The 23,064-nt window shown below is 42.3% G+C and overlaps 3 protein-coding genes across 5 annotated transcripts in view; 2 read left to right on the top strand and 1 right to left on the bottom strand.

Annotated features, from left to right (window-relative positions):
* Nucleotides 1-323: 323 nt before the first annotated feature.
* On the bottom strand, nucleotides 324-1,717 carry Prx5 (Peroxiredoxin 5). Its single transcript, XM_070668151.1, has 4 exons — nucleotides 1,460-1,717; nucleotides 956-1,090; nucleotides 748-879; nucleotides 324-672 (listed from the first exon to the last, which is right to left on the bottom strand). Exons 1-4 carry the CDS (start codon nucleotides 1,571-1,573, stop codon nucleotides 481-483), a joined length of 573 nt encoding a protein of 190 aa, XP_070524252.1. The 5' UTR covers nucleotides 1,574-1,717; the 3' UTR covers nucleotides 324-480.
* Nucleotides 1,718-2,179: 462 nt separating this feature from the next.
* Nurf-38 (Inorganic pyrophosphatase Nurf-38) lies at nucleotides 2,180-5,568 on the top strand. Of its 3 annotated transcripts, none has more exons than XM_070668095.1 (8): nucleotides 2,180-2,373; nucleotides 3,081-3,319; nucleotides 3,938-4,024; nucleotides 4,106-4,169; nucleotides 4,243-4,305; nucleotides 4,387-4,600; nucleotides 4,681-4,790; nucleotides 5,065-5,568. In XM_070668095.1, exons 1-8 carry the CDS (start codon nucleotides 2,184-2,186, stop codon nucleotides 5,094-5,096), a joined length of 999 nt encoding a protein of 332 aa, XP_070524196.1. In that variant the 5' UTR covers nucleotides 2,180-2,183; the 3' UTR covers nucleotides 5,097-5,568. The 3 variants fall into 3 exon arrangements, with proteins under 3 accessions (XP_070524196.1, XP_070524187.1, XP_070524205.1); XM_070668086.1 differs by lacking the exon at nucleotides 5,065-5,568 and adding an exon at nucleotides 4,897-5,039; XM_070668104.1 differs by lacking the exons at nucleotides 2,180-2,373; nucleotides 5,065-5,568 and adding exons at nucleotides 2,690-2,877; nucleotides 4,897-5,039.
* Nucleotides 5,569-5,879: 311 nt separating this feature from the next.
* The window catches only part of Cow (Proteoglycan Cow), a 79,743-nt gene continuing 62,558 nt past the window's right edge, over nucleotides 5,880-23,064 (top strand). The window contains exon 1 of the mRNA XM_070668071.1: nucleotides 5,880-6,601. Coding sequence (XP_070524172.1) covers nucleotides 6,500-6,601 — 102 coding nt within the window. The 5' untranslated portion in view covers nucleotides 5,880-6,499. The remainder of the gene's footprint in view (nucleotides 6,602-23,064) is intronic.

Genomic DNA, 23,064 nt, shown 5'->3' with positions numbered 1-23,064 from the left:
CGACGCTAGCGGTGCGCGCACTCTCGCGTGAATTACGTCACTCGACTCGGAAAATGCTTTCTCGATGGGATAAGTTTATCTTGAATTAGCTGAGCCTACAATTTTATCTTTCTCTTTTTGATATGAAAAATATTTGTGTACAAAGGACAATTTGTTTAAAATTAATCATTCAATAAATCCTAGAATTTTTATTAGTTCGAAATACACGAATTCCATCACTAAAGGAGTCTTTACTATACAAGCCTAATTTCTTTTAAAAGAATTACAGATATGCTTTCATTCCGTATTTATAATTAAAATATGTAATTAAAGGAAGAACCAAAAACGCCTATAAATATTTTTATTGTGTAATAAATAAAACTAAAAGCGATATATCACAATCATTATAGACGTGGAATGAAGGTATATTAGCGCTAACAGCACACACATTAAAGAATGTAAGGAATAAAGAACAAAAAAAAAAATCAAAACAACCCTACTTTAAACTTTAATACGATCTGCTAAAGAGCAAGAGAGACCGGTGTTATCAGGTTCAACGTTAATTTCCTTTACAGTTCCATTTTCGACAACCATAGAGTAACGTTTGCTGCGTTTGCCTCCTAAAACCTGTAAATCTATAGCAAGATCAATAGCCTCTGTAAACTCAGCTGTAGGATCTGCTAACATTCGCACCTAAGATCATTCCAAAAGATTATAATGTAGTAATCATTCTAACAAGATTTCAGTTTAACAATTGATTAATCATACTTTTCCTGTTGCATTATGTTCTTTTCCCCAGGCTGCCATGACAAATGGATCATTAACACTGATGCAGAAAATCTCTGAGATTCCTTTGTCCTTCAGTTCATCCGCTTTTACAACATAACCAGGCAAATGAGTCTAAAAATTAATAGTCATAATTAGATTTAATATTTATCAGAAATTTAATAAACTATTTCGAAATACCTTTCCTCACCTTTGAACATCCAGGTGTGAATGCTCCTGGCACGCCAAACACTACAATTTTTTTGGACTTGGCGACTTCTGCTAGATTTACCTTCTCTCCTGGCGTGTTCTCAAAAAGATCCACGCTGGGCAGCTTGTCTCCAACCTTGAAAATCATTTATAATTGACTGTTTGCCTTCAAATAAGAGATTACAAATACTTGTATTAGACACGATAACATTCCACACGTTTGACACGATATAAGTAAACATATATGTTACATATGAATCTCAGTGGTTTTCTATACAAATTATACAATTTTTATCGTAATGTTAAAATCGATAAGAAAGCGGTTAGAATAAATAACCACGAAAACCGCTCGTAAACATGAGTCATTATGTTTTAGAATCGATCGAAGCCAGGCTTTATCGGCGATTTTATGTCTATTAATATTGCACGTCGTCCCCGGTTTATTTTATTACGAAAAGACGATTGGCGGGTCACCGCTGAAATAATTAGATCAAAGTATACTCACGGCAATAACCATTTTTTGCGACGATACGTGAAAATCTCGTGGAAAACGGCTAAGAATCGACTGCCGCCCACCAAGAGAAACAAGTGTAACAACGCGGCTTAACAGCTGACTCATGTAGTACGGGTATAACCAGTGGGACCCTCGTAATTATTTATGCGGCCGCAGGGTCGCGAACGAAACTAACGATTGCTAACGATTGAAAAGTAAACGGTCGATACGCCACGCGCGGTTCTCATTACATAATTCTGCAATCGCAGCGTTTCTCGTCACGTCCTTCGCTAACTTATCTAAAAATGATACTTCAAAACATTGTTTTTTTTATTAAAAGTACGCTTTTTAAAGCTCTAAATTACTGTTGTAAGTATACATACGTATACATATACGTTCACGCGATATATTGTGGACATAGCGTAAATTAATCATTTCGATCGCTTGTTGCGTTTATCATTTATTTACGTGTCTATATTCAACGTAAATTAATTAATTTTTCCAGATAGCGTTAAAAAAAAAAAAAAAAAGAAAAAACTAAGACAAAGTGATCGCTTTTGCGCGACTTAACATCCGATCGGCCGTCGATAACAATATCAATATTATAAAGCTCGTTATCGCTAATTTTTGCGTTCGGGCAAGTCGGCATTATCATCGTTATCAACTGGCATTTCTCGCGGCATCCTTTCTGTTGTGCTGATTGAGCGGCGCCGCGCGCGGGACGACAGATGGCAGAATGTTCTCGGGCACGTTGCACGTGTTACGTTGCTACGGTTTGGCCAAGCTCGCTACTCCGTTGCGGCTCGTTGCAACCGGCAGGCCGGCGTTCACGGGACTCGCTGCGACCGCGAAACTCCGCCGAGACATGTCGTTCACCACCGTCGAGAGGGGTGCACTCAACAGCACGGACTACAGGGTGTTCTTCAGTGAGTACGTCCCGACGTGTGACGTGAGATGCGGAGGTCCGTCCGACCGAGCGGAGCCGTGAACTTCGTAAAGGTCGCGCGGTCGCGGATGCATATTCACGCTCGCGGCATGCCATCAGGCGCTCCGCGTCTTTATCATTAAATGACTCGCGCGAATTTTCGCGACACGACGTCGATGAATATGCTGAATTTTCCACCGCGGCTCTATCGCGACGACGAAATTATTCCAGGAGACCTTCGTTCGGTCGCGCGCGCGCATCTTCTGTATTTCGATCTCACGTTTCAAGCATTGGATTTCCGTTGCCTACGACGCATTTCGCGCGGAACGACGATACCACGAACGGCGAGCGATTTACTAACGATTTTCAGCATGCTGCTTGCGCTCACGCGTTGATCTAATTTAATATGACCGTATGACATTTAACTTCCTGGTGAAAGGATAATATTCGTGGATGACGGGAATGAGGAAGCAATTCTGATCGTGGTTTAGACATATGTTCTTAGGCGTGTATATTCTTTCCTAGTTTTATATTATTTATATTATTTTCTTCAAGCTGAGAACTTTTTTTCCATTTTTTTTTTTTTTTTTTAAAGTTGCATACTTAATAGCAGATTCTAATTAGCATATTGGATTAATATACTATTCTGAATAAAAAATTAATATTTTTTTGTGCTCAACACTTTTAACATTATTTTCTTACATGCAGAAAATGAATCGGGTGTACCAATTTCACCTATGCACGACATTCCACTTTATGCCAGTGAAGACAACAAAGTCTTGCACATGATTGTTGAAATACCAAGATGGACAAATGCTAAAATGGAAATATGTCTTAAAGAGCCTCTGAACCCCATCAAGCAGGATGTTAAGAAGGGCAAATTGAGATTTGTTGCTAATTGTTTCCCCCACCATGGCTACATATGGAATTATGGTGCCTTGCCTCAGGTAGTAATTTTTAACTGTACTTTGTTATTTAATTGTTAATTTTATTCTATATGTACATTTCAATATTTTTGTGCAGTCTTAGAAAGCTGAAAAACAAATACTTTTTTTTTTTTTAATGATAAAGAAGTTAATTTAAAAAGTATAAAATTTTAAACGTATCACACATAACTTTTTAAATCGGAAGCACATGATAACATCATATTTTTTATAAAATACATTTTTGCATTTATTATTTAATTGAATAAAATATTCTCGGTAATAAATATGAATTAATGATGATCTCATTGATTTATTATCTAAACGTAATTGAAAGAAGGAAGTATGAGCAATTACATCAAACCGATGCCAAGTGTAAGCTATATACACATATGTAGTGCTTATCTTATACTCTTATATCTTGTACACACACGAGTTTGTAGTTCAAGGCGCGCAGTTGTCAATCTTTTTTTTTTTTATTCTTAAAACGTTATCTTGTTTCCTGATTTATTGAGAGGAAAGATACATTTTTTAATACTTTATTTTTTAAATAAAATCTTTATATAATACGGAATTATAACTTGTTAATTTTTTTTGTAATTATGATAAAAATAATTATTAAATAAAACATTAAATCAACAGACATGGGAAAATCCTGATGTTTTGGACGAAGCAACAGGCTGCAAAGGTGATAATGATCCTATTGATGTTCTTGAAATAGGCTACAAGGTGAGATATAATTAAGATATTTCAAATAAATAATTTTTATCTGTGTAATAAATTTATAAACATATATTTGCATTAATGTAGGTTGCTAAACGAGGCGAAATATTAAAAGTGAAAGTTCTTGGAACAGTAGCACTTATTGATGAAGGTTGGATAATCAAAGTTACTTATTAATTAAAACTGTAGTTTAATATATATTTTATTATGAATAATTATTTTAGGCGAAACTGATTGGAAAATTATTGTAATTGACGTTAACGATCCTTTAGCGGATCAAATGAACGGTAATTATTATATTTCGATTTACATTTACTGGGAATATTTAATTTAATTTTTTTTTGTTAACTTTATAACTATTAATGCAGATGTAAGCGATATAGAGAAGCACTGTCCAGGTTTGTTGAAAGCCACAATTGAATGGTTCAAGATATATAAAATACCTGATGGAAAACCTGAAAACCAATTTGCTTTTAATGGCGAAGCAAAGACACGAGAATTTGCACTGCATATTATTGAGGATGTTCATCAGCACTGGCAGAATTTAGTTAAGCAGGAAGGTTCATCTGCCGAAATAAACTGGTTCGTAAAAATTAATTTTTAAATAAAGTTATTACATCGTTTTAAATAAAGCAACGTTATTTCGTGTATTATTTTTGCAGTTCTAATGTAAGCGTGGACGAAAGTCCATTTAAGATTACCACAGAAGCTGCTGAAGAAATTTTATCAAAGGCACCTGAGCCAATAGAACCTCAAGCCGTAGAGCCGATAGGTAAGTAACTTTAATATCTAAATTTTTTTTTTATACTGAATTAGAAATTTTATAATAGTTTTTTTTTCTCTGTAGTAGTACTTATAATATTTAAATTCACTTTCAGTTGACAAGTGTTACTTTTTGCATCCTAAATTATAACAATTATAAAGGAAGCTAAAAATTGAATTTTATTTCTGAACATTTAAGTTACACAGACATGTATTATTGCTGAAAAATGTATATGAATTAAAACTCTTATTCATTGAATTGTTTTTATAATGTGTGATTTCAGTCGATAAATGGCATTACGTACACCTTAAGTGAAGATAAGATGGATATCTTCGTTTCATCAACTATATCGAAGTTTGCTACTCCGTTCGCTCATATTCAACATGGAATAGGTTCTCATTTTATCGTTTTCATATTATTCATTAATGCGTCATTTTTTTTTCATTGCATTTAAATAATTATAAATAGAATTGAAACAGTTTCGATATATATGCGGTGCTGCTGCTTGTTCTTAATAAGTTCACTCTTTTGAATAGATGCAAAAGTTAAAATGAATAATATAGAATAAACTATTTATAGAAATAACACATATTTTCGGACACGCTCCGCATATATATTACCTTATTATGATATTGTGTAGCGGTATGTTTCAACACTGAAAGGAAATCTCATTATGGGTTGTGATATAACTGTACAGTTCTAAGCAGATGGGTTTCTCAAACGAAAGGCGCAGTTTTCTTCAGTATTTTTCTTACAATGAAGATAATAAAACAAAGCTGGCCTGAAATATAGGTGCACATATATTATTTCGAAGCGTTATCTTTAGTTTTTATTGATCTCGGAAATCTTTATATTAAGATATTTCGTTTACATTTTATATATATTATTTTCTCCAGCAGTTCCCTTTTTCTTTTTTCCAGTCAAAGTCATGGGCTACATCGAACAGGTAGGTGGATATGTACTCTGAAAGGCAAATATAGCATTTGCTGCGGCTAGCCGTTAGCGTATGTGACCCCCCCTTTCCCCCCTTCTCTCTATCCCCTCTCTTGGCCTTCGAGTGCGGGAGAAGTAGTAGTGGAGCGCGCTTCGTCTCACAATCAGTTCTCGGTGGTCGGTGTTCCGCGGTGCATGTATTGTGTGTTTGGTGAGACGACTCACACCACGTTAAGGTCACATACGCTAGCTACCGTCGCCGAAGCAAACGTTATATCTGCCTTCTAGTGTACACATACACATACACCAGTTCAGAAGTACAGCGACTGAGAACAGACCTAACGTCTTCCCGAACGCACCCGAGCTCTCCTTTACGGGAATCTGGAAACAGCGCATGATTCGCTGCGACTCGACCAGTCAGCGAGCACGACTCGCGCTCCCCTGGCGGCGCAGTTATTGGCGGTGGTAGTTGCTGGTTGCCTCACCTTGCGCGGTCACGGCACAACTCGTTCGGCTATCGAGCTGCGCGCTTCCGTTTCGCGTCGACATTCGCGTACGTATACATATATCGCATATACACGGCGAGTTGGAGTTTTGCGTGTGCCGGACGTCGATCGGTCGCGTCGTCCGCCCCGTTGTTTCTTTCCTCCGTCGACGGTGTACCCGCGCGTGCTGAACTTCTCGCTTTCACCCTGGTTGTCGCGCGCGCGCGCGCGAGCATCTTTCGAGGTGAAATAAGTGACGGATCTCGGGAATAAGGAGGCAACCTGACGGCGGCTCCAGCCATGCGATTCTCGTGGGTGCTCGCGGCCACGGTGCTGCTCCTCCTGGCCATCGGGGTGAGATGCAAGAGAAAATTCGACGGAGACTTCGAATTCGCCGAAGAGGTAAGTCTGCACTGTATTTTATCGCGGCACCCCGTTGCGACGTACGGTTGACACGGGCCGCTTGTTATTTGTCTTTCCTTCTTCCCCCCCCCCCTCTCTGTTTTGAGGGGTATTGCGACAGAGAAAGGACGCGACAACGGATGCTCGATCTCGCACAAGTTATCCATTCGTGACCCGCGAATCCGCGAAGCGTCCGCGGGGTGAATCGTGTTCCCCTCGTCGGATGGAACGTCGAAAAACGCAAAGTATTATAATCGGCAACAACAGCGACTGCCCTGCCGAAGGGTGGCGCTTCGCCGTTGCGAATTGTTACGAAACAACCACTTTTTCCCCGTCGCCGTTTTGCCGCTCGCGTCCCAAGGTCTCCTCGCGTTTGGGTGTGGGGGAGGGGAAAGGCATCGATGGCCCCTTCGATTTGAAGTTACGCGCTTGCAGCGAAACTTGGCGCATTGTGAATTACCGCAAAAGCACACTTCGACGGTAGAACGCGGAAAAGCGCAGGGCTCGTAAAACGTTACGCGTATGAACAAAAGACTTTTTTTTTATTCTTCATTCCTTTTGCAAATAGAACGCTATTAACGATGGGGGTCACGTAGTATTTTCAGAAATTTATATTTTACTTAGTCTGCGTTTCCACTCGATCTACCTTAGAGGTCTAGTCGATTTTTTATTTCGAAACAGTCGATCTTCGTTGGTTCTTAGGTGTTCGACAAATGTTTACTTACGTTACCCACTTAATATTTAATTTCCGGTTTCTAATTATTTGCAACGTCTAACGAACGATCAATTAGAGCCTCTTAAAATACCTACACTACAGTGTGACGATCGCCGTCGGTTTTTCCGATGGCCGAAGATCGTTTAAAAAAATAACCGGAAAATAGTGTAACTCTGCGAGCAAGATCTTTTAGGTTCTCATTTCGGTTCGTGGTGTATACCGTAACATTTCGGGAAAGACCTGTTCTTATCGGGCACGTATACCTTTATTTAAAAAAAAAAAAGTAAAAATAATAAGATTCCTTCGTGAAGCACGGGCGATCCCTTCTTCGAGCTCGGAAAGGTCGCGTGCGGTCTTGGCCGCTGAATTACGAGCGGATGCGCGCGCGTGACACGATCGAGATTCACGCTCGTGCGGCGATCGCGCGCCGGAACTCCGTCGCTCCCGCGGTATGCAATCACGGTGTGCAGTCGTCACGCGGAGAAACGGCGGTTCTTACTTTCGCTCCGCGGCCGGTCGGAATTCTCCGAATCGGGTTATTCGACGTAATTGTTCGTTTTGCGTTCCGCGCGTCGTCACCGCGACCGCCGTCCCCGATGCTCGGTCCTCTGGGTTGCGATCCGGTTCGGGGCGTTGCTGAAGAGAGAGAATGCGCTCGTCGTTTCCGCCCTTCCTACGTGCTTCGTAACGAAGCCCCGGCGTTTGCGCAAAATACACCCCGGGGGGGTCCGTCCGTTTCTTCCCCTCGTTGAATTCGGACGACGCCGAAACAGGACGCGCGACTTCCTCTTCGTTAGCCGAGCGCCCGCGGGCCGCGAGCACGAAGCCCGCGGTTTCACCTCGCCGGTGGGTATTCTCGCGTGCCGCTTTGCACCGGGTAGCACCGCGCCGGCTGCGAAACAGTTCTCCGTGGCCTCCGTCGCCAGGCTCGGTGCCACGGGACGAGCGGGCAACATTGATTGATTCGAAATCGGCATGATATACCGCGGGGAGAACGGAGCGCAATCCCACGCCGTGACGCCGTTGCGAGGAAACCGATATCAAATATAAATGCGGGAATGCCCGGCGGGAGGCTTGCGGGGGAATTGTTACGTGATTAACGCGGTCAAATTAAATTAGAAAAATTGAATTTGAAACTATAAAGCTTGAACTTTCAGCTTAAATCGTACATCGTATCGCTATACAGTCTCTCCAGTTAATCAGTATTTGAAATCGCATACTCGAGCAAAAGCCATTCGTTCCACGGTCGTCGCGGTACTTACGTGAGACATTTCGCATAAATATCCCGAGTCGCCCAGCGACTTGTCGCCATTTACCGGCGCGTCTCAATGCACTATTGCCGAGAAAGAGACACCGCGTAAAACTCGAGAGTTTTTTTTTTTTTTTCTCTCTTGTATACGCGCGCGAGGACAGGCGGGGGCGAAACGGAAGGAGACGTAACCGGCTCTGGTGAGGAAACGATAAGAATTGCCTCGCGTAGCTTCCGAGCGGCAATAATGGGACCGCATGTTCTGGCGAAGTTAGGCCCTTTGACCAGCCACTTCGACTAAGCTTCGATTAATTTAATCGCAAGTTAGACGCAAGATAAAATCCAGAGCTAGTTTCGCATGGAACTTCTTCTCTATTGGACACGAGATCTCCGATTAAATTAATCGGAGCTTCGTCGGAGTGGGCCTTAAGCGTCACGTTACTAGAAGCATCGCCTCGCTCGTTCTTCCGCGATTTGTAGTCCGAATAATCGGCTGAATCCGGCCTCTTATTGTGTGCCGCGAACGATCTTAATGGATACGTGCGCCGTTTTCTGCCTGTACACCCAGCGGAATCGATTACTCGCACGTAAACGCGAAAGAATCTGCCCGTCTATCGATCCTCGAGAAAACATTGTGCGCGACCCAGTGCCTCGAAGGTAAACGGGTGTATGTATAGTTAAGCGTAGTTAAGTACAGTTGTCGCGTGTTGTATTTTCTTACTTTCTCTCGCGCCTCTTCTCCTCCCGTTTAACGCTAAACGCTCGTCCGATTTTCCGAAAAGCACCGTTGATTCATTCACACGGCAGGGAATCTCGCTCAACGTCACGTTGACGTTGAATAGGACGTTGACGTAGGAGTCATGTAGCCGCGTTTAAACGCCGAATGCGTAGCGAAAATGCGGCCGAACTTGACGCGCTGTCTCCTTTAATAGATATTTACGCTTGAAACTGTGCGCTTTACCTCGTGAGATCGTCAATCTCTTCCTCTTCACCGGCGCGATGTCTCGCGAGCAGTGCAAAAAGATCTGCGTCTTGACAAAATGCCGAAAAGCGTGATATTCAATTTTACACAGTTTCGCGCGTTACGTGGAAAGTGGGATGCAAGATAAAATAATCGGCGAATAATTTTTTGTTATTTTAATATTAAATATCTCGCACTTCTTTTTGTCCGCGCTTTATAAATTTACGTGCATTTAAAATATTAAGTAGCACCAAGGTATCATTACACGCTTAATCCGACATGCACGCGCGAGCGCACCGGGTTTGATGGCGCCGCTGCGGAAATGTCGGATTAAATTAAATTTACATGGAAATACATCGTAATCTTTCATACCGCGCACGAACTGTTTGTGCAGAGAATTATATTTTAGAATACGGAATGTACATAGCATAAATCGTACAGTCGTATAAATCACGTCGCAGCGTATAGCCTTCCACCCGATCGATGCTCCGCGTATCGATACGACTGCATCCGAGGACTCGATCGAGCGACAGGCCGCAACGGCGGGACAAAAGAATTTATTTTATCGGGAGAGAGAGAGGGAGAGAGAAGGTGATTTAAATGTTTTTTTTTTTTTTTTTTTCTCCTTTTTTTTATACTATACCACGGTGTCGATAGTACAACGCAGTCGTTTGTAGCTTGCACTTTTCACCGCGCGCTGACAGTTCTCCGCGATGAAACGCAGCGCGAGGCAATGTTTTCGACGTGAAGTTGTGATTTTCGATCGGGTTCTCGTAGAATTCCCATTTTCCCTTCGACGGGTATCACCTGACGTGAAATAAACACGCGTACGCGCATATTCGCGGCGGTTTTTCCAAATCCTGCCCGCGGTTAACTGCAAGAAAAACGAGACACAGTTTTGGCTTCGCCGTCGTGAAATATTTTTTGCAACTTCTCTCGGCCGTTCCTGATAATCAAGAAACTTCGCGATGACCGAAATTTCGGCGGCTTTCTCCCACCGTCAGTCCGTTTCCCTAATTACAGTCGTAACGTCGATGCTCGAAGTTGGGCCGATCGCTTCCGCACGTGACGGTCGTTCTTGAAACGCGCAACGGTATCTATAATTTTCCAATCGACTGCATCGGGTTAATCCTAACTCAAAATTCGGTTAGACCGGTTTGAAGTCGAGTTTGCCGCATTTCGGTCGAAGCTCGCTCGAGTTTCTGCCGTACAGCAGTTACCGTGATGTAGAAACTACTACTTCGCGAGTTTCCGCGTCTTCGTTGTTTTTCCATCGATATTTACTCAAGCACAAGTTCAGGCGGTAGAATATTTTCGACGTTAATGTAGTGGATGAAATATGTGATATAATCTTAGTAATGGCAACGCGATGTAAAAACAGGAAAAAAAAAATTTCACCGTTAAAAATGCACAGTTTATTAAATTTTACTGATATTTTCAGTGTATATATTTTATTATTACAATTTTAATACTTTTACGTTATTTTTTTTTTTAATTTAATTTTTTTTATTATTGTATCGTAATTTTACTCAATACATTCAGCAATTTAATTTTTTATTCCATTTTTGTTTCGATTATCTTTGCGTGTTTTTCGCAGGAAAAAAAAAAAACTAAACGCTCTCGTGTAATACCGACTTTGACATTTTTTGAATTAACAAGCCAATCCGCAGAAGTTTTTATTTGTCAATGTCAGTCCGCCGTCTTCGTTAGGTTTGTGAATGTCGAATCGCCGGCAGCCCGTCGGTTGACGTCGCGAAATCGCGGATTATGGGATGCCGGTGCCGCGGAGCACCGCGAGGCAGAGACAGGTGAGGCAAATCGCTTCGAACACGGCAGGTGGTAGGAATGTAGGGAATGTCGACTGACACCTCTAGGCAACATTTGCCAACTCTCGCCGTGTCACATCCATTCGCCTTGCGATCATACGGCGATACCTTAGCTTGGTGAGAGTTTATTGTTCGCAGCTTGTAGGCGGGTGTATGCATCAGACGCAGCATGTTCACGGAAAAATTCATTTTTGAACTTACAATTAGCTGTGACGTTATGACAGAGGCGCGTTCCCGTCTAAATGCGACGGCGATGCTTTAATTATTTTTTTCGGGGCGTCTTTTCTTAAAAGACTTTTCCGGTATTACATCACGCAAACGAAGGGAGCTTGACACTTTTAGATCTCCGAATGTCATTAATTTTCTTTTCTTTTCTTTTTTTTTTTTTCTTTCTTAAAATGGAGAGATAGATTTATCTCGTCCAATCGCATTAATATTTCTTTATTAAAAATAAAAAAAAAAAAAATCTGTAATAAATCTATTCGCGCTCGTAACGAGATTTTCCGGTATCTCACTGAAATTTTCTACGTCGGAGTTTGATGAATCGGGAACTTGCCATTCAATAATAATCCATTTAATAATTTCTAACAAAATTACGTTATTAATTTCGTCATCACGTTTTTATTCGTGCCCGGACTTACAACTAGATAAATCTATCGAGAATATTATAAAAAAGTTTCGTTCCGTAACCTATTTTCGGGTATTTTCGCGTCACGTCCTCCCGTCGCGTTTCATAAAAGTATGCGTCGGAGTACGTTAGAAAGTTCATAAAGGGATTTCGCCTTTCGTCTCGCGCTCACGGCACTCGAAATTTCCAAGTGTCAGGCGCATATCTGGCTTTATTTGCCGCCGTCCTTCAGCGGCCTGACAACCCCTAAATTGGCAAAGGCATTTTCCGTGGCTCAAGTTTCGTCGGCCCTTTGTCTTCGTAGTGATTCGCCCCGTCGGGCAACCGATAGTTTTCCAATTTTCCAAACGCGGCTCCTCCTATCGCGGACGACCCACGCTCGTCGAGCATGAGAGCGGCATTGATCGCCAGGAATATCGATTACCGGCTTAAGGGGTTAACCGTATTGGCTGTTTGCGCATCTATTTCGCGTTTCTTCGAGTTACACCCTACTTTTCGCAAGTTCGACCCAGATGATTCGCGTTCCTGTAAATTGAGCCGTTTATCCCCAGCAGCACGTTTCGTGCCCGCTCACTTTTTCGAAAATTCCGTTAAATCGACGTAACGCACGAGCTTGCACCTCGTTGAAATTTGAAACGGTTAGAAAGCTTTATGCGCGAATTGAACAATTCGCATTAATACCTTGTTATTGATTTTTTTTTAAGTGTGGTTTAGGTATTTTAAAAGGGCCGCAATTGGTTACTTGACGAGTATAATATTGATAATTGATTTTTGACTTTGTGTAAAATGTACAATAATACGACATAGATATTTAATTACGTAGGACATTAATTATGCCTCTACGATAAATGCATAGCATGCACAAGTAAATATCATCATTTTGCATTTTTAACTGTTTTGTTCACTAGAAAGAGAGAGAGAAAGAGAGAGATAATGTTACAGCTTTCGTTTTTCTGTTGTACCTTTGTAACTATTGAGATATATGATCAGACTAATTCGTGCGAGACATATGGCGCAGTGAAATAATCGCGTGACCGATTGTAAAATTAATCCCGTGGGATATCGCTGTGCGATAACCGTTATCATCCCCTGGGATCTACCTTGCAAGTTTGATCTCGCCGAACGATCGGGAAACTGCAAGCAAGTTTTGTCCTGCCATTGTAATCTCGCGCGCTCCGGAATCGGTTCAGTTTCTCTCCGAAACTTTCCCCTCTTGAAAAGGACGCTATTTCGGGAGGCAAAGATGACTTTTCCGGAACACCCGAAAGCATGTGCCACAATCAGATCATGTAAAATGAGGAGGAGATCGCGAAGTTGGGACTTTGATCGACCTTCGTCGTTTAAACAGTTTTCCGCGGTATAATTGATTTTAGAAACAAAGTTTCGAGTTACGCGCGAGAATAAATTTCCTATACTTATTCGCGAGACTTCCCGCCGAGCGCGAGAATCTTATCTCGCTTCTGCCCGCGCCGCAAAGTTGAAAAGCACGGAATGTCTGGCTACCGCACCGTGACATTATCCGCGTTCTTAATTAACTACTCTTAATTAACAATGACTGACGTATAAATTCAAATAATGTAACGTTATGCGCAGTAAAACCTGTTATCCGACAATACGTTTCCGCATCTATTCGGGCTATCTTAATTTACGGGATACGCATCTGTGTCAATGAATGCTTTCTCGAAAACTCCGACCTCATTTTCAATAAAACCTTTCACGTATTTGCTGAGTATCGATTTCTCTTAAGAAAATATTCCTATTGTTTGTTGTGAATTATATAAATTTTTTATATATACAAAATGCATTTGATCGGCCGGTTAACGTTTCCAGAGAAGTAAAATTTATTTAAAGTTAAACAGACAATAAACCCGTTCTCTTATTGCGTTTAAATGCAACTCGCCAAGTTTTTCAGTTTCTATCGTTCATAACTCAGAAACTATTGATACTTCGATACTTCAGCTCGGCTTAGAAACTCGAAGGGTTTGTTACGTAAATCAAAATCCGTCGCGCAATATAATGCCGGGCATCAATAAAACCTGCACTGCGCCCTGAGAAAGCAATACGTATCTTATCGTAAAGCTCGAATAAATTCTCCGCGCGAGAAACGACCGCAGGTGTAATAGCGATAAATGCGGTAATATATACCTGACATGTGGATGACCTCGTATCTAACGAGTCTTAACGTCGAGTCACGGCGATCGGGAAAACTTTGAGATCTCGCGGAAACAGAAATTAATATTTCTTCGTGTTACTACACGACACAGCCTCGAGCGTAAAGCGGCATTCGAGCCTTATCGCTCGTTCCCACGTAGAGATTAAGGGCGACCGCGAAACTTTTCCCCCTTTTATCGTGACGTTGCGTGGATCATTCGGCTTTCCTGGATATTCGTGCACGACAACGGAGCATATTCGGCCGCGAAGTGTCTCTTCGTCCTGTCCTTCCCGTCTTTTCTCTTCTCAGTTTCTTCCACCCCTTATCTCCCTTCGTCGTCTCGTCTCTTGCTCACCGAAGAGGAAGCTGCGGATAATGTTTGCGAGGGAGACGGGGGATGCGCGAGACGGACCGGGAGCGGGCGGGAAACCGGGACGCGATGCCGCTTGATAGTAAAATATTGGCCAGACTGGCGGGCGCCGGCGAACGACTTTTTCATCGAACGCTTTCGCTTCGACGACGACCGGCGACAACGAGAACGAGTACCGCCGCTACTCCGATATGGGTTAGATCTCTCTAACCCATTCTGCTCTATCTCGTCTTTTTTCTCCCTTGCCCCTCCGCGACTTTTCTGCATCCGGCCAGGTTCTTTTTCCCTTCCTTCCTCGTTCGCGTTTCTTTCGGTAACATTCCCGTGGACCGATGACGACGATACGCACCTCTGAAAGTTTTAGCTTCGCCTTCCTGTTAGGGACATTTCGATCTATCGCTACATATATATGCATATTTTTTTTTTTTTTTTTTTTTTTTTTGCTTTGCTAAACGACACGGAAATAGAGTTCATTTTAATACCCTCCAGGTACTATCGTGTGTCGAGCTCCGTTCCACATGTCGAGCTCGTAATATTGTTTTTATCGCTCCGATAATCAGCAATCGATAACAATCTACATCGCACGTGGTAAGAATATAATTCTATATCTCGCGAAGTTCACCGTAGCAGTAAAGCGGGCATGTAGTTACGGTTGCGCTTTTGTAAGGTATAAACGGTTTTCATTGCCACTTCGCGTCTTTCTTTGATAACCCGGCAACATTATCGCCATAAAGATGATTTTGCTTTGATATAAAAAAAAAAAAACAAGTAGCTTTGATCTTAGGGTAGGTTTAGGAGTTGATGGTACTAAATATAACGAGATACATTTCAACGCATTGCGTGCGCGCGTTAAGTGTTGTATGTAACTGAAACCGGAGAGCATTTGTACGAAATGTGACGTTATTACACATATCGCATGTAATTAATTAGATTACTCGGCCTATATATCCTATTTATATGGCGCAAGGAATTGTGTTTCCCGTAACTCTCCGGCCGTGCGAGATACGCGCGTGCAAACATACCCGGGTTTAATTTGAATATGTTGTTATCCGGCGCACAATTTCGCAACATGCAGTTTCGTTTAAATAATAATATTACAAATTAACAATTCCGCTCATTAGAAGGGGAGCGTAATCACGAAAAATTACGAGTAAAGGACGTAATGGATGCAAAATAGTATCCTCCGTGAATAATGAATACCACGACGTTTCGTACACATTTTGCGGTTAATTGAGATTACCTTATTTTCAATATGCACCCTCGATACATTTTATGCGTTGAATTAATCAGAAACGTAAAATCGCAAAGCTGAATTACTCGGATAGCATATTTGATTTCAATACCTCTGAGATCAAATAACAGTTACTGGAAATTATGCCGTGACAGAATTGTCATATTTATACAATGAGAAAAAAATTTCCGAGTTTCTTCATTTCTGATAAAATGTTTTTTTTTTTTTTTTTTTTTTATTCGTAGCTTATACTTACACCAAAAAAAAAAAAAAAAAAAAAAGCACGGCTTGCTCCCGTTTCTGTCTTGCGAACTTTATTTCAGAGTTACTAGCGTAAACTTTCAACTTACAATTCATGTGAAAATATTTCGACGAAGGCGGTAACATTTAAAAGGAAAAGGAATAATTTTTTTCCGGTCGAGATAACGTAATACGAGAAATATCGAGGTAGACATCGGGCTTTTCGCGCGTTCTTCTCTTCTGGCAAAAATTTTGAACTGAAATCAACTTGCCGCGTATTTCCAAACTTCCCCCGTTTCCTCGAGGGTCTGTTTGCTCCGAGAGTTTTGGCAATGGCAGTCTTCGACGATGTCGTTCGATATTCCTTTCGCGAGAACGCCGTGTATTCAGTAAAAATTACTTTTTTTTTTTCTTCTTTCTCTGGTACGAAACGAAATGTCTAGAGGCTGAGCGGTTGCCGTTTGCGTCCTTTTACAAGTGCGAAATAAATTCAAGAGATAAAATAAATTTGAGAAACAGAAAGAGAGACAGAGAAAGAGAGCACGCGCGCGCTATTCTTTGTACCTTGTTGGTACAGAAGATACGAATGTAGGTCGCGATATACGATTTCTTCTCTTGGTCTGGTGTCTATGACCCATGTCCTCACCTCATTTTTCACGTAAAACCATGAATGTTCATGTCACGAAAAGTTGTGCCGTGACGCGACGAACGCCAGCGGCAAAATCTTTATTTGCATAATGCTACTTGCTCCCTCTTTCATACTTACCATTTGTCCAAACGATATATGAAATGCAGTTGGATTTGCAAAAATGCGATTTAACAAGAAAAAAAAAGAAACGCGTATATGAACAATGCAATTTATGTCGTTTTATTTAATTCGCAAATGGGCTACGAATCTACTCCATTGGTAATATTACCCTCTTAACGACAGATGAATCCATTTTATTATAAAAATTTGATTCATTGCGAACGTAGATAACGTTTGGCATTTTAATTTCCATTTCTATTAGCTCACGGCTGAGTACGTAATAGTAATTTTTAATATCAATCGTTATCATGAATTATTTTTCGCGTTTCGCGATTAACATCGGGATAACCGGGGCTCGGCGATCAGGAGCTGAGGTCCCTTGCTTTGTCACTTTATAACGGCGCGTTATTTTGTCGTAATCTCATTACACACACACACGTCGATCGATCGGGTCGAAACGAAAGCGCCGGTGCTTGACTCGCGTCGCGATAACGATAAGCAGCAAAAGCCCGGGACGGCGCATCGCTCGGCGGCAATCTCGCCATCGTTATTCCAACGACGTAGCTCCGCGCGATAGCTCGCTCCGCTCCGCGCTTTTCCTCCGGCACGTTTGTCTTCCGTGACAAAACGGGCGGTCGTTTTCGCCGTTTACCCGTAACTCTTGCGCGCCGGCCGCGTCGAGCAAGCAGTCGCGTTTGCGGCACGACGAGCGATTACTTGAACGTCTGAAGCTCGCCGCAGTGGCGAATGGCTGCATCGCCCGGGACCGCTCGTCATTAATCGTCTTTCTACATACCGCGTATGTGTGAAATTGTGCGTAATTGGCATTAATCGCGGCCGCGAGCGATTGACGATGACGAGAGCTATAGAATTTCGCGTCGCGACAGCCTCGATTTATCGCATTACGTAAGAGAACGTGAATCGGTCCGAAATACTCCTCCGCGTTATTGCATTTTTGCGAATTATTATTTAAATCTCGTCTTCTGCCAGCAATATTTTATAAAATAATTAGGTATCAAATCAGTCGGAAGGGTAATAATATTACGACTTAATTGTAAAATAATTTATTTGCCATATAAACGATGATGTATAAAATTGATTTTGATTAAATTATTGAAAGGAGACGTTTTGATGCATATTTCTTCTATTGAAGATAATTTAACGTCGACGTCGTAAATAATTAGAACGGTCTCTTTTTTTTTTTTTCTCCCCCCCTTTTTTTTTGTTACTTATAATGCTGCGTTTTAATAAATAATGATTCGCGATCTTTTAGTCTTAAAGAAATGAGTAGAAATCTTCCAATCTTCCCTCATAATATTTTCAAATCATATTTCACGTTATTAAACCCGGAGGAAATGTGGACGTAGTTTTACGTTCGCGTAGCGTAGCGTATGTCAAAGAGAACGTCCTATATACTTGCGTCCGGATCAATAACGCATACGCTCCAAATCGGAGCAAATCTTGCTCGTCCAATCGCAATGAATTATGCGAGACTGAAAAATATCGTATGATTATTAATAGCGGACACCTCGAAGAACGTGAATCGTTGATTAACAACTCGACAGGATTGAACTTAAACCGTTTACTTGGGATGATTCATATTAATTTTTTCTTTTTAATATTACATTCGTTTTTTAATTTGCAACATTTAATATCAGGGGAAAGAGAGACATTAGTTTTTTTTTCTTTTTCTTTTAATATTTATTTATTTGATTTAAAACGCTCTAGCTTGACATTGTAAATAAGCAGCAGGGAAGGTTAAGGTTTTATCGCATTTAATAAGGTAAAATTATAATGAAGATGACAGGGTTCGATCTTACAAGACCGTTTCTACAAACGCGGGTCTAAGATTTCCTCTTTGCGATACATGCCGTTAGTTTACGCGGGGCGCACTGTTATATCTTATTGTTGGCAGATTGCATTTGGCGCGGTCGCGTGAACGCGACGTGTCGTCGCTGCACCGGAGGGATATTCCGACTCTGTATTTTGCTAGGGAGTGGCATGAGCATATCGATTTTGCTGTACATCGCGTAGAAGCAGTCGGCGTAAACAGAAAATACTGCCGCGAAGAAATTAGAACGTACTACTTGCGGCGTCCAGTTTTCGGACCGCTGGTACGCGCGGACGTGAAAATTTAGTCGTCCGCTCGCTCCGTTGATTTCCATTTGTCGTCCTGAGAGTGAGATTTCGTGTATCCAGAAAATGCACGAGATTACGTAAAATTTTATCCCCGACGATGTGTCGCTACACCGCTCGCGAGAATTAAAAGCCGATGCATTAACAACGCCAAGTTTAACGAAGCTTGTACTTTCTCGCGAAAGGATCCAACGTAAGTCCGGTCGTTTATTTCATTATTTTTATCACTGACGGGATTATTCGAAAATTATTTTGCACAGCTAGGAAGTGAGACATTTACCTTTTTATTTAACGAGGACGAAGACGGCGTCGATCATCGGTGGTTAAAGCGTCGCGAATATTCATGGTGATATTTGTCCTTCCTCATTAATTCATGTCTCCGCGGATCGGTTTTCCAAGGAAAATGTTCATGAATCGCACTCGGCGGCTTGGCTATGGGCGAACGAGTTTGAAACTGCTCTTGTAACGTAACGATGTCGAGTGAGGCGAGTTGGGGACTGAAATTGAAACTTTGGTTCGTACTCTTCGAATGCGCGACGTAACGAGACCGACTGTACTCCACGCGCCGGATTCTAATTAGAATTTTGTAGAGATTTCGTTTTCGGTATTCTCGCCGACCTGCCGGGCCATTGCAAACATCCCCGAATCGTGCACCGACCTGTCGCAGCGCGTTTATATTTTACTCGTTTTCCGAGAGAAAAGAAAACAGGGGAAAAAAAATTTTTTTAATGCCGGAATGATACCAGCCGACATCACAGTCATTTGACCGTTTTTAATTAAATTATTTCCGCGCCGTTTGTCGAAGTGGCGTTATTTGTTACCCTCTGCAAACGATCGCGTGAAAGCGCAGTAAAATCCTTCGATACTTGACGTGTTTGGAGGCGGTCGTCAAGCATTCGGAATTAAATTCAAGAGAAAAGTTACACTTGCGGCCGTGAGCCGTTTGTACCAAAGCGAGTGCTCTCTCAGTCGTTGTCCCTGAGCATTGTACAAGTTAGCAGCTGCAGTTGGCATTAAAACTATTGAAACGTGCTGTTTCGACGATTCATTTCCACGCGGAATGCCTTGTCGACGGTTCCACGACGGCAAAAATACAACGGCGGTAAAAAAAAAAATAAAGCCACTCGCGCCGGGAGAAGGGGGTGGATTTTCATTTCCGTTCGGTTGATCCTCGCGTTTTTCTCTTTCTTTTAAGAACGGTTTAATACCGTATTGTACAAAACGCCGATGGTAAACGCGCTAATTGTAACAAAAGCGTCCGGTGATCGACGAATTTATCGCGACGAGCTCGCCGAGAAGGGTCGAATAAAAAAAAAATTTACGTCAAATTCCGCGGGGCGATCGGCAAATAGCCGTCGACGAGAGAGGAAAATCTCTCGCGGAGCTGCTAGGGAAAAAATCGTGGTAGTAAATGCACGAGCGGGAAAGTTTATTCGCGCAGTGCTCGATCCAAGTTGAGAATAATGGCCGGCTCTGGCGTATACAAAGCTGCTCTCGGCGAGGCGTGCGTCCACTTTTGCACAAGCGGAAGAATTCGGCGGCGCGGCAAAAGGGCGCGCGGACTTAACGTGCAGGGTGGAAAACGCGTTCGATACACGCTGATCGTTTTGTCAGCGGCGCGCGATGCCAAACGCAAGGCAACCCCGCCGGGGCTGCAGGTGGAAGCGCGTTCTCATTGCGGTTTAGTTTACAATTGGCGGATCTGTAAACACATTAGCCCGCACCGGCTGTGGCCACCTCGACACAACCCGTTCTCTACCCTTCCCTTCTCTCGCCCTCGGCCGACCCGATTACAGAACTCTGCGATGCCGTTCGTCCGTTCGTCCGTTATGCGCGGCACGTTTCGCGTTCCGCGCTGCACTCGCAATAGGCGTGCTATTGCGTTTCCGCGCCGTCGAACCGCCGCGTAAGGTATTCCATGGTTCTCGTTATCGCTCGGTGTGCCCCTTGTGCCTTTAGGATCTTCCGGTTGACGATCCCACGGCGAAACTTCCCTCCCATCGTCGCAATTGTCGGTCTTTGAAAGTGTCCACGTGTCTGGAACTTAATATCGACAAATAGATTGTACATCGCGATAAAATCTGAAAATATCTTAGCAATATATACAATTATTTTATTAGCTGAACTTTAATTAAAATTAATTTTTCAAGGAATCTTCTTAAATACTCTTTCGAATTTTTTCAAGTTCTTTCGTAGCACGTTGCGTTCCGGTTAATATTAGTTCGGGAAATATCTTTCGGGGTGAGTAAAGTATCTTTGTGTGGATAAGTTACGGCGGTTGTAGCGATAATATCATGCTTGATGTAGAGATAATTATTATAGAGAAGATGCCTTTCTCGGCCCCTCGGTTTTTTTTTTTTTTACCCCTCCGGGCTTTCGCGTGTTCAGACTGACCAACCTGATTAACTAGTGTTTATTTTCTGTGTTCTCTTGTACAAACATGGTCATACGGGCGGGGGGAGAGTTCCATGCCCGCGAACGTTATATGGTTCGAGAGTTACGATAGATAAAAGGCTTTTATATACCGCATACATTCGAGTATGTGTGGGATTAAAGCAAACATAGTATTCCAGAAACAGTTCGCTCGCTTCCCGTGGAACAAGAGAAGCGGATTCTGCTCTGACGCACGCGGATGGGATGGCACACGTTGTCTCTTGCCGCGGCAAAATTGAACCTTTTAGGGAAATTATTTTTCGGCTTGTTTATCGGTGGTTTTATTTCCCGGTGTACGTCGACGTCACGGCTCCGCGTGCTTCTCGCGAACGGGAAATTATTATCGCAAATTGTCGTTTTAATTTGCAGCGCGTGATAAATTATATATACCCCCTCAAATTTAATGAGCAATGCGATCCACTAATATCCGAATATTCCGAGAGTGCTAACGAGCGTATCTTGCGTATCGCGTCTCTACCTCCCCTTTTCCGCGACATATACGACAGATGTGTAAGCCAAATTTTGCACGTTGCTTAGTTGTTTCTCTAGAGACTGCCTGTCGCCTGAAGATTATGCACCTTAATGAAAAGGCATCTTCGCCTCTGCAATGTGTGTACTCAAAATCCGCGAGGTGTCTTGAGAGAGTACGGCATACAGCTTGTGTATGAGAAGCGTCTGCTATGTTGAAATTTTGTGCGCGAGCTTTATTGCCGCATGATGCCCATAAATTCTATATTTCTTCTCCGGGAGAGCATTAAAATTAAAAGCTGGATATATATTTGAGTACGAGGGGGGGGGTGAGATATCCCGGTGCTCAGCGGTTAATCAAAAGTTCTTCAACCGATTTCCCGGCTCTTAGCACATGCGGTTGGTTTTAATAATCTTCAAAAGCACCGGCATTAGCTTAAGTCACCGCTAAAGCTGCTTTCGTTGAAACTCGTAATTGTGTCGCCATATATAATTATAAGTTATCGGGAGGGGGGGGAGAGGGGGAGGAAAATGTTCGTTATTTTGCGCGTCTCTCGCATTTCTAGGCGCAATTAATTCCCTCGAAATCGTGTCGGCGTTACACATATTGTACTTTGCGCACGCCTCTTGCAGAAACCCTCATTGTATTCCCGCGCAACTGAGCTGTCGATACGATTGACATAGAATGGTACGCGCTGAATTCGATTAAGGGTAACGATAATTGCAGCCATACGTGCACGCCTGCCATGGAGGTAATCCTTTACACCGGGGGGTCTCTCTGGAAGAAGCTCTTCTTTGTTCTATTTATCGCCTACGGGTGTTTTACTTGCTTCGTACATGCTGTTAATAAAATTGTAATGAACTCGTTTGTTTGCCGAAACATTGAAGGAGAAATTTAAAGGGCAGTTTTCCTTTGCACCTTTCTCTTCTTATTGCATCTCGCCGATTATAAATTACGCTACTTGCGAAAGTTACGAATTATAAACCAGGCGCTGAAATCTTTATACGGCCGATTATATCAAATGTAAAATGGGTATTTTATTTTCGTAGCTGTCACTTTTATCCGGTTATTAATAGCGCATTCGGTAATTTACGATGAAATCAAATTGACGCCGTGCAAGTGCGAACGCGGTTCGAATAAACGTAGCAAATATTTTTAATAGGTTCTTAGTTTTCGCGCGATTTAAAATCCAGCTGTAATTAGTAAGCTGGGAGAGGGCGGATGAAACGAAACGAAACGCGATGTCGGGATGGGTTAATTTTGACAATCCACGGATTCGAGGCGGCGCGTTAAGAATTTGAAATG

This window comes from Cardiocondyla obscurior, linkage group LG02 (genome assembly GCF_019399895.1).
Source record: "Cardiocondyla obscurior isolate alpha-2009 linkage group LG02, Cobs3.1, whole genome shotgun sequence".
Lineage (NCBI taxonomy): Eukaryota > Metazoa > Arthropoda > Insecta > Hymenoptera > Formicidae > Cardiocondyla > Cardiocondyla obscurior.
The sequence above is the reverse complement of the archived record's forward strand: the minus strand, read 5'-3'. Positions and strand labels throughout refer to the sequence as shown.

Excerpts from the sequence above, each read along its gene's own strand:
- Prx5 (XM_070668151.1), bottom strand. The coding sequence starts at position 1,573 with ATGAGTCAGCTGTTAAGCCGCGTTGTTACACTTGTTTCTCTTGGTGGG. Across the intron at positions 1,091-1,459 it reads CGCAAAAAATGGTTATTGCC|GTTGGAGACAAGCTGCCCAG; the intron begins GTGAGTATACTT and ends ATGATTTTCAAG. Across the intron at positions 880-955 it reads TCACACCTGGATGTTCAAAG|ACTCATTTGCCTGGTTATGT; the intron begins GTGAGGAAAGGT and ends ATTAATTTTTAG.
- Nurf-38 (XM_070668086.1), top strand. The coding sequence starts at position 2,184 with ATGTTCTCGGGCACGTTGCACGTGTTACGTTGCTACGGTTTGGCCAAG. Across the intron at positions 4,025-4,105 it reads TTCTTGAAATAGGCTACAAG|GTTGCTAAACGAGGCGAAAT; the intron begins GTGAGATATAAT and ends GCATTAATGTAG. Across the intron at positions 4,791-4,896 it reads TCAAGCCGTAGAGCCGATAG|TTGACAAGTGTTACTTTTTG; the intron begins GTAAGTAACTTT and ends ATTCACTTTCAG.